The 11,655-nt window shown below is 35.1% G+C and overlaps 1 protein-coding gene across 1 annotated transcript in view; it reads right to left on the bottom strand.

The window, feature by feature from the left end:
• Positions 1-873: 873 nt before the first annotated feature.
• Positions 874-11,655, bottom strand: part of MRPS9 (mitochondrial ribosomal protein S9) — a 34,110-nt gene continuing 23,328 nt past the window's right edge. Inside the window, exons 6-11 of the mRNA XM_062515051.1 lie at positions 10,641-10,723; positions 7,803-7,878; positions 4,995-5,163; positions 3,491-3,599; positions 2,458-2,627; positions 874-1,069 (exon numbers count right to left, since the gene is read on the bottom strand). Of these exons, the coding sequence (XP_062371035.1) occupies positions 978-1,069; positions 2,458-2,627; positions 3,491-3,599; positions 4,995-5,163; positions 7,803-7,878; positions 10,641-10,723 (699 nt within the window). The 3' untranslated portion in view covers positions 874-977. The remainder of the gene's footprint in view (positions 1,070-2,457; positions 2,628-3,490; positions 3,600-4,994; positions 5,164-7,802; positions 7,879-10,640; positions 10,724-11,655) is intronic.

The following is an 11,655-nucleotide window of genomic DNA, read 5'->3' as shown; positions in this document are numbered from 1 at the left end:
GTTCTTCCTTGAAAGTATTTGACCTCTGTCCCCGGAAGGAAGTTTGCAATAAACCAAAACCTTAAGCTTTTGGGTGACTGCCGTAACCACTAATCTATTTTGGAAGGCTACAATTATAGACAGGAGGTGGGCAGCACTGTCATCACCTCCTGCTTCTGATTTTAAAACAGAAACGTTATGACTGTATTTGGCAAAGAGACCAATGCTATCTTTGTGCATTAGCCATATTCGGAACACGCCTCCTTGAACAGGCCCCTTGAGATTTAAGGGGTGGAGAAGAGTGTTCTAAAAGACAGCTTAATCAATCCCTCCAGCTCTTTCTGCATTTGGGGGAAGAACAGAAAAACTGACTCCTCCAGAGGATGATTCAGAGAACCTAAATTTAGGTACTTGTTCTGAATCAATCCCTACTTAACCTGGGGAAGCATCCTGGAGGCAACTGATTCCACAGGCAAAGGTTATCCTCTGTGACAGTCCCTCTCTCAACATCCCCTCAGTTGTCAGTACAATTCTCACTGGCTTCTCAACTCCACCACAGTTTAGGTAGGAAGCTGTTGCTTATTCTCAGATACCTGTGAGGCAGAAAGGGAGGCATATTGAAGATATCCAAATACCTGGTTAGGAGCTGCATAATTTCAGAATTTAAACTGCCAAATCATTAAGCAAATAGACTGATTTTTAGAAGTTATAATCCACTGACAGTTTTATAAATTGTTATTGACTTCATTGGCGCTAAGATGCAAAGTTGGCACTTGGGCGACTATTTCAGATTTAGCATTCCATCAAACTGCACCGTGGTTTTCCACAATTTTAAATATATTTAGAGTTGTTTGTTGCTTTTTAAACAGAAGACATAATAATTATAAAGGGGGAAAAAAGTCTTTATTACTAAATATATTCATACAACAGTTTAAAATCATAAATCAGCATGTTTTGAAACTATGGTAGCACTTTGTCACTCTTTAAATACTCAAGATTTATCGCTTTTTCCAGGTGAATTTCCGTCTCGGTCCCTCTTGACCAGGCTTTTTTCGTTCCTTCGCACGTGGGTCAACCGTTAGTAACCCAGCTAGAAAATACAGAAAAGCACCCATTTATTTATTGCTACTAGTTAATATTACAGGTATACTAACTGTGAGAAAATAACTTGGACTTTCACTAGCAGTATGATTTATAGCATCTAGAGAGCTAAAGGTTCAGAACCACAAAACACTGAAAGGAGCATAGTCAGATCCTCTAACATTTTAACTTCTCTTTAGTAACTGAACTTCAAATTTTCCTTTACACACCCCTAAAATAACCACCCATTGTTTTTTACCTACACGTATTGCTTAAGCCCTTAAAGCAGTGGTCCCCAAACTTATTTTGATCATACAGTCCTAACAGTCTTTTGAGCATGTACTCCCAAATATATATATATATATATATTCACTTCTGAATTATATACAGCACATTCTTATTGAATCCAAATGGATCAGTTGCACATTCGCCATTCTGAAGACTACTGTTTTAGTGGTATATTTATATATAAGTACAAATATATTTATATATATAAATATACTTAAAAGTATATTTGGCAATGTCTCAAACATGTTCAGAATTATGCTGATCTCAGTAAAGATACCAAGCTCATTACAGTGTCTATTTACAAGGGTTTTCCTAGCAAGTCATACTTGCCAGTGCTGAAAATGTACAGTCAAAGAAACTTGATGCAAAGCGTGAAGACAGCTTTGGTTTCATGGCTGGCAGTAGAGTGAAAAAAATCACAGCTGTTCTGCCACTAATACAGGCAGGTACTCTTGCTACTAGTCCAGAAAGAGCATAGTTAAAAGCTCACTGCTCAAAACTCTGCATTTGCAGAAACAGCATGGACATCTCATCACCGAGAAGCATCAAATCCTGCAGTTATCTAAACAAATTCTATCTAATCCTAGGTACCTTGTAAACACTGAATTATGCAAGAGAGGAAAGATGCTCCCTCAGTTTGGCTAGTTGCATGCAGTACATTTGTGCTGATTACTCTCTCTTCAGAGCAAACCCTCCAGCATTTATGTTGGAGAAGAAAACTCTTTTAAAATATGTACAAGACGTGACGAGCCAAGTAAAACAAACCACAATCTCGGTACCTTACAGCTCACTAATGTCTGATCCAGATTAATTTAGTAGTGAATACACATTCATGTTTTGTGATTCTATGTTGAGGCAATATAAGCTGGTTAACAGACCTAAAGGAGGTCATGAACAGATGGAAAAACGCTTGAGAAGTCATCCAAAATGTACACAAAGGATGCTAGGAAACAAGTGAAAACAGTCTATAAATAAATGCAGATCCCTTTCATACAATAGACAGGTTTCACTGGGATTATTTACTCAGATCTGATCCTTAATGATCCTTGTATTAATTCTGTTAATTACCAGAAGCACATTAAGAAACATTGAAATAATTTCAATTTCTACCTTGCCTCATGAATTCCACCTCCTTTTCTGTCACAAAACTCCTTAAGGCTTTTGCAGTGGCTAAACGTATTGCCCCGGCCTGTGCAGATCTTCCTCCACCAGAGACTGTGCAAACCATATCATGTTTTCCAATTCTTCCAAGAAACTGGAAAGGGAACAACAACTGTTCCCTAAGGGAACAAAAAATATAATAATAATAATAATAATAATAATAATAATAATAATAATAATAATAATAATATTCATGTGCATAAAGCTCCATGCTATGCACATTTCTTACCTTTGTATATACAAAAACATAGTTAACTTTTGGGCAGAGATCCAGAAAGGCATTCATATCTCGTTCTAATCATTAGGAAATTAGCAGCTAGGAGCATATTCCAACTGGCAATGGTAAGTACTTTAAGTTCAGTTTCACAATTACTTCTATTCCACTACTTCTATAAGGAAGCCAATATCCACCAGCTCTGCATATTGAAACAGAGCAACCTCTCCCTCTATTCTTGGACTTAAAAATCACAATATAAAATAAAAATCACGTTAAGAATAGAAACTTTATGTCAGCCTAATGAGAAGTCATGTCTATATCAGACTGCACACATCCTCCAAAATCTGAAGCTTTACATAAAAATCCTCACCTTTTTTTCTTCCACTATGTTACTGCATACCAGAGCAATTACACATGCATATAATTGGCCAATCTCTTGCGAAACAATTAAAGATAATGTTTAGAATTTATTTTTAAAATACATTTTAAGCCCTAAGGGGACTAAATTTGAACTATTAAAACAGTCCGTGCTCTTGGTTTTTGCATCTGTTCAGAAAAGGAGAGGCAAGAAGCACAGAGCAAGGCTTGCCTATCAGTACACTCCTGAAAATTAGGAGGAAAAGCAAGACATATTTTTATAAAACAGATAGTTACACAAAGACAAGAACAGAGAATCAACACAGTACCAGCATATAACTGTATGGCATTATTTTTGCTGGAATAATTCAAGTACAGTAAAAATACAGCATTTCATAGTGCTCTCACCTGTCCTGCAGCACTGGGAAGTAATGTAAAATGTTTATTCCATTCACTGTAATTTTTCCAGTCCCATTGTCATAAACTACTGCAGTAGCTCGTGCAGTTTTTCTTTTACCTTAAAGGAATTAAACCAAATCTTTTATGAGGATTCAATGTTCTAAAGAACTTCAAGTGCCCAAGTAGTTAAACAAATCTCAACACATTCATACAGTGCCAGCTGTTTGGTTTTACAGGCTGAGGTAACAAAAAAAATACAAACAAAGAACAACTATCTTTCAATATATTTTAATCAATGTCTATTAAGTGGGGGACAAGTGTGTGTAGGGAAACCAATCTCCTTCAGCACAAAGGAAGCAGTCATTCTGATAAAGAAATTATGAAACAAATAAGACATTCTTCTTCATTTTGGGGGTGATGGGGCACAAGCAAGACTGGTTTTGGACTTATTAAACTTGGTGGCTTTTCTTAAATCACACAGGTTGCATGCTCATCAAACTTCATTAACTACTGTTCTGAAGATACTACTGAAAACCAGTACAAATTAAATCACGGTTTGGTGCTCTCACATCTTCGTTGTCATGTAATCTTGAAGACAACTCAGGTAAAGCAGAGCTCTCTAGCCATTTTGCCTCTCAAATTATTATCATCTGCTGCCTGCTGCATAATACCCATAATCTCTAAGATTCCTCTTAAATGTATAGCATAAAGTGTGTGCACACATGCTTTGTGCAGAAAGTCATCAGCCTTTCCTATACATGCTGTTGCCATGTTATTTTTATTATGCAATCACTCATATCCTATATTATATTGTTTTCCAGCGATGTGTGTCTCTCCAATGAAAGCCTAACAGCTTGTGTTTAGAAGATACAGAGACATTCATGGCTTTTCTCTAACAACCCCTCCATCTTGGTATGAATAATCAATATCCCATTATCCATCTCTGCCCCATAATATTTAGACATTTCCTCTTCACATTTTCCTAGGCTGTTTGTAAATAGCCAAATGCCTTTCTATTAATTCTTTGCATCTTCAAAGTTCCCCTTTGTTGGACTGCCTACAAAAGTCATGATAAAGGTTACCCAGTAGTCTAAGCATGCCATTTTTACACTAAGCAACAACACTGTTTATATCCATGGAATTACTCATATGTGTTTGTGCTCCTGCAGTCCTCCAATCTTTATGTTCAGCAGTCAGCTCTGGCAAAAAATTAAAGTCTTTTTGTATCCTACAACCTGTAACACAATGCGTCCTGCTCTACAGAGGTATCACTGTATAGAAATAAATATAAAAAATGGATTATAGGAGTTTGGGTCAAAAACTTGTATTTTCTGACCAGTCCACATCTTAGCTTGGTGTTAACATCACTAACAGTTATACATGCAGTATACACATATATGAGCATATAAAAAATGAAGTAGTGACACTTTCAGCAGTGTTGTACATACCATAAAGAAAGCAGTATGAAGAGAAAAAAAGTCTGTACTGTTACAAATCAACTTAAAATTATTACCTTCCCCGGTGCTGAAGGCCACTCCTCGCTCGTCATACTGCAAGGGCTCAATAACCACCTTCTGCAACTGTGCTGGAACTTCTTTGGAAAACTTCTGTATATACTTCTCCTCGATGTCAGCACATGGCAATGCTGCCAATTTTTTTAAGAGTTGAATAAATCTTGAATACTGTAAGACAACAAGACGTTATTAAAGTATGCAAGTGTAATTGCATTTGCAAAAACTTTCTATTTTTATTTAATGGATCTTTCCTACTTCACTTTTATTGATGATTTCTGACAAGATGACACTTTTGCACCTACATGCTGATTTAAGAACAGCATGCAGTTGCATCATTTTCTGTGTGACTAAAGACATCTAGTTCTTTTCTTTCAGAAAACAGTAAAACTTTACTCCAAAGCATAACCAACCCTTTTTAAGAAAGGATTATTGTATTAGAATGAAATTCATCTCACAAAAAAAAAAAATGGGGGGGATGTCTTAATTATTTTTTATTATTGTTCTACTAAAACAGGAAAAGATTTTCACCTGCTTTTAGTAAATCAGCATATTCACTGATTTGGAAATAATTTTATTTCACTGAACTGAATCTCATCAATAATTATATTTCATAACATATACAAAAAATGCCTATCTTTGGCTGTTCAAGCTGAGTTACTTTAATGTTTATGATTTCCTTTAAAACTGAACAATCAAGGTATTTAAAAATTCAAGAGATGCTTGACTTAAAGGGCAACCTCTTGAAATAAATTATCCTTCACTACTGTGTGGTTCTCCTTCCCCCTTATACCTCCCTCCAAACTTCTTCAACATGTGATTAAAGAGTACACACCAGTGTGTTAACCCATTTGTGTCAAAAGCTGGGATGTCCTGTTACCAAGTGTTACTGGAAGGACCTCCAGACAGCTTGTCACCAGATATAAAGGTATCACACCATCAAAAATGGATTTTTCACATAAATATTAGAACCTGATTTTTGAAGGGTTTTCTTACTTACAAGCAGTTATTGCAAGTATTTATTCTTCTCTCTGTTACCAGAGTCTTCTCTAGCACAAAATTACTACTTTTCTTGCAACTTAATAATAGTCCCTGGAACTTTGACTTCACTTGAAAACTACTTGTACCTAACAATATGACACAGACTTGTGGTAAAGCCTTTGAAGAGCAGAAATATGGAAATACAAAAATATAGAAATTATAGAGACTATAGAAGTAGAAAGCTCCCAACAGTTTTCCCTTGGAGGGTGCAAAAGGGGAAAAAAAACAATAGCTCCGACTTTGTTTAATAATGTAAACACAACTGAAATTTTTGTTACGGTGGCAAAAGGTAAGAATTCGAGCAGGTAAGACTGTCAGCTTATACTGAGACATTTCAAATATATCTAAACCATGTTTTTTACTATAGTCTGAGGTTTTGTGGTCTTACATGGGAGAGGCCAGCATGGAAAAGGGTTTGGTGTGGGTTTTTGGTTGGTAGGGGATTTTTTTAAGTTTATTGTAATGTACTTCTACAGATGTAGAATATACTAAAACAAAGCAGTGAAGAACACCAAACTGTTTGGTTGTACAAGTAGACCTGGCACTTGGAGAGGAAAAATGACCATTCCAAATGCAGGAGCCAGTGAAAATACTGAAGTCTTACTGGCTCCTTCTGCAAGTAAGATAGAGAAAGTCTCCTGGATATTATCAGGATGGAGAATTTACAACTACTTCTAACTTATGCTTAGGGACACAGTCTGCTTGAGACCTTTTTATATCCCCCACAGACAAGAAGGCCACCACATGCCACTGCTCCAGATGACAACTGAGCAAAGGGCATGTTTGCAGGTGTTCCACTGTTTTTGCAAAGCTGTTGTTCACAGGACAGACAAGATTGAGGAACACTGCTTCTAGGTGATAAAACACTTGCAATGTTCACACAGAGTTACATTCTCTGGTACTGTCATATTCAAGCTTCCAAAAGCCGGCCACAGAGACTGAACCTTCTGTTACAAAATACAACACTCTTCAGGAGACTGTAGGGAAAAGCTCTGGGTGAAAAAAAGGGTATGACTATTAGGATGAATAGTCTTATCCCCAGAAATAGATGTAAAGGACAACTCCAAACATACAGAGTGATACAGTTGGCAGACACTGAGGAAACTGCAAAACTCTCCTCTCTCCCACCATAGTCACACACCAAGGAGAATGTAACAGGAGATACCTGTCAAACCACAGAACTATAGAGCTTTGTGACTAGTTTCTGTTATTTGATTTTGTAGTCCATCACTAAGAAAAAAGACTCCTAATTTCTAGTAAGCCCTCTGTGACTTCTATCATTACCGTGTCATCCTCAACATTAAATAAATTAACTCTGCACAGGTTTACTCTTGTACAAATCCATTGCATTTCCCCATGTTGAATATTTACCCTTTCTCTACAATTATTAACAGAGGTTCTAGCCCTGTTTATTTTTCATCTGTAACTACAATAAATGACCATTAATTTCTATAATAAATTCTTACATCCCATTCCTGACTACATAATTAGATAACAAGGAACAAGTGCTCTAAGTCTCACAATGCTGCCAAGAGAAAAATGAAATTATGGTAGTAACAATGGAAAGTTCTTAAGAGTTATGTATTGTGCTAGAAAAAAAATATCACCACAAGTAATTTCAAAACAACATGAATGTGCTGTGAACATTTACAGACTTCATCAGAAGACACCACATTCTGCATAATACCATTCCAGTATCCAAAAGCACACCCAGAGTTCATATTCTTAAGACACAAGCCTCCTTAAGATTGGGAAGATTAATTACTTACATCATCATCTGACACTTTTTCTAACAACATTTCTTCCAATTCAATCTTAGTCAGCCATCTGTTGCCAGCCAGGTTTCTGTTTAAAATATCACATATATTCTTCCTTTAATTAACCATGCAATTAGAGTTACATCACAAAAGACCACACATACAGTCAGCCTTCGTTCAGAAATACATTTTGCATTACAAATGTATGCAGGTCACACTCCTATAGTAAACATGAGAAAGCCTATGTTGATTTTAACAGATCTGCCTTTTGAAAGGCATGGTGACTTCATGTATTGAATTAACCACATGACCATTATGAGTATCAGCTATGCATTATTCATATTATTGAAGTCTGAGATGGAATTAGAGTAATACTGTAATAGGAAGTGATCTTCCCCCCAACCTATGACTTACTTTAAAAGCCTGCTGCCAGGAAAAATTTGGTTTACTAGCAGCAAAGAGCAAAATCAAAGGCAGAATGTTAAAATCAAATTCTTTTGCCACTGGTCTTTACTTTTCTGATCAATATAGAGAACAGCACTCACAGTAAGCATAGTCAAAGTACTAATGTAGCAATGACACCCTGTATTCTATCTACTGTGCAATCTTGAGCTGCTCAGCATAGGGAATGCACTGAAGACAGCAAAAGCAGAAATTTCCAAGAAAACAGCCTCATAAAGAGTTGCTAACACAAAGAAAAAACAGTGCTTGAAGTAAATCTTTGAAATATGTATGATATGAAGTGACCAACTAAACAGCCATCAATATACATACCAACATTATCAGCTAAATTTAATGCAAAGGTGTAACTAGCTTCTTAATTCCTCAGGTTTTTTAGAAACAGCATTTTCAGCTGCATCAAGGAAGCTGTGATTCAGTAAAACACTCCTTCTGAAAGTGTTTTTAAGGAGTACTACTTTTCAAGCATGCATTTTAATGCTTTTCAGAGTTAGGACATGAGAAAGGATTATTCAGAAACAATGCAGATTTTAACAATGATTTTAAAAAGTCTCCATTCTTGACAGACCCGAGTATATACTTACATTTACATATTGTTACTTGCTACTTCCACTGAAGCTGGAAAAATTTCTTGTATGTATGTGAAAAGCTATAAACTTGAAGTAGTTCAGATCAGGTCCTAACCCTACAGTTAATATTACAGAATGTATTCAAAATAGATTATTTTCTGGGAAAAAATCCTCAAACCAAACCCCAACAAACTCCATGCTTCTCAAAAAAAAAAAAAATTGCCTTCCCCACCAACCCTCTACCTACACTTAGGAAATAAATTATCCTATCTAGACTAATCTCAGAGGAAGTACCATAGCCAGTGTGAGAAGTAAGTCTCAAAAATCCTTTAAGTTCTCTGAGCTTTACAAACCTAACAGGGAAAAAACCTTTCATCTCTGACTAGCTTTAGGTCGTTTTTCACATCAGTAAATCCACTGGCTGAGCTCTGTAAGGAGCCAGGCTATTTTTCAGCAGCATGCAGCAAGAAACTAAATTCACTTGTTCTCTTGTCTGCTCAGAACCTAACACGAATCTATAATAAAACATTCTGTGGGTCACAGAATGCTGTTTAAATCATGAAGAAACATGAACTTCTGTTATTTAAGAAATTGAAATAATCTCAGCAAATTAATCCTTTCTATTCCTAACATAAGTAACAAATGGCTGAAATGAAGAAGTGACAAACCAACATGATGTGCTCCTGGAGCAATGCATAAATCTGGCTAGAAAACACATTGCAAGAACAAAGATAAAAACAACTTGGGACTGGGGAAAAAGCAACTATATAGAAAAGCAGTAAATGCCTAAACCAAAACTCCTTAGCTGTATCCATTTGTTTTAAACACTTGCATAACTTAATTTTCTAATATAAAATACCTGCAAGACCTCTCAAAATAAAAAAAATAAAAACAAAAAGACAACAGTCTAAGAGGAGCAAACAGCACTTCAACTTATCTTCACTGGATACACTTAGAAATCAACAACTGTAGATTTCCCACAGTTTCTGGCTGACATGGATTTTTCTGTCCAGTGGCTAACTGGACAGAGAAGATGAATAGCTTGCTGTGCATACCAGAGAAGTTAAACAGAATAAAAAGAGACACTAAGTTTAATTACTAATAGTCCTGGTGATAATTAAAGAAATCCAGCCAAATTAGCTTTTTTAAAATTACTAGGTTTTGATGATTTCTGTTCAAGGCCATTAGAAGAAAAATAGTGAAATTAAGTATTTTGAGACTCTTAAATTTAAATATTGGTAAGTTAAAATATTCAAGAACTGCAATTAAAGACTATTAAAGAGCTCAGCCTTAGGTCTTGAGATTTTTAAACCAGGAACAATGTAGTTAAGTTTTTTAAAAGCCTTTGTTTTCTTACAAAAAAATTACCGCCTTTTTTCAAAATGCTTTAATAAAAGATAACTTTAAAAACTCATACAGAATATACGTTTTATACATATATAAAACATTCATATATGAATATACATATCTTTCATACAGAAACACAGAATACTGGATATTTTCTGTTTTATTTTCAAATCACACTTCAGAACTCTTATAAAGCAAAGAATATTGAAAAGAGCAGAGAGAGATAAAAGAGTAAGAGAAATAGATGGGGTTACCCTACTCTAGCAATGGGACGTGAGTGCTCCATACATATCTGGCAAAACTTTTCAACATGAAATTATCATAAAAATATTACACAAGGAATAGAGCAAAAGCCTGAAAATATGTTTGTGGAATAGAAGGGAGGTAGGGTGAGGAACTACCAGAAGTGCCAAAACAGAATATGAAAGCACATTAAGATAACTACTACCAGTGTTCATTCTAATTGGAAGCTTACCTTTTTTCCTTCTGAAGAGGAAGGTCTTGAGCTGTCAGTTGGTCTTGATGTTTCTGAACATTCAGCAATTTTTCATATATTTCCTTAAATATTTATGGAAGAAGTATTTAAATAGATTTTTTTCATTTAATATTTAAATTTTGCTAGTTTGTGGTTTTTTTAAATTTTGCTAGTTTGCATGTTTGTGGTTTTACTCTTCAAGTACTTAAAACACAGAGGTCAGAAAACAAGCAGAGCTCTGGTAAAAAAAAAATCACACAGAGTTCAAATTAATTGATTTTGAATTCTGCAATAGGTTTTTTTTGCCTTCTTACATACGCTTGGAAAAAATATTCTCAGTTGTATACAGAAAGACAACTACATTTGTATAATGAATGCAACTCCAAAACATACTGCACAATAATTTCATCAGTGCATTTACATTTTGGTTTGACTTCCTCAAAATACTGACAAGGTTTAAGACTTATTTAATTTCATTTAGTTAGGATTTCTGCACATGTAGAAGTGTCAGATTTCCTGGTGGTCTGTATCAGTCACAACTTCTTACCTTGGCATGTCTACATGGACACAAAGTTGCACCTTTACCATAGTAAGAACTTCGGTTCTTTCAATCGTGTAAATGTTCTTTGAATTTTCAGTATTTTTAAATATTTTCTCAAAATTCTTAGCTACATTATTATTCTCAAACAATGGTGTGACAGTGATTTAGTACTTCAGGGAAAAAAAGGAAAAAAAAACAAAAGGAGAAAATAATCAAAAAAGTCACAGTAAAAATATTACAGAAGAAACACATTTTAAATAAAGTATTTTTAGGGTTTTTTTTTCAGTTCAGAGACTTATGAAGACTACTTGCTCTAAAATATAACAACGAATACTCTGAATCACAACAGTGATGCAAATTCAAAGGTAAATAGGAACATTTGGATAAATAATTATAATTGATACTGAAACAACAGGACAGTTGTATTACAACCAAGTACTTCTATGCCAAATAATTTACTTTCATTTACAAGTG

This window comes from Cinclus cinclus, chromosome 2 (assembly GCF_963662255.1).
Source record: "Cinclus cinclus chromosome 2, bCinCin1.1, whole genome shotgun sequence".
Classification (NCBI taxonomy): domain Eukaryota; kingdom Metazoa; phylum Chordata; class Aves; order Passeriformes; family Cinclidae; genus Cinclus; species Cinclus cinclus.
The sequence above is the reverse complement of the archived record's forward strand: the minus strand, read 5'-3'. Positions and strand labels throughout refer to the sequence as shown.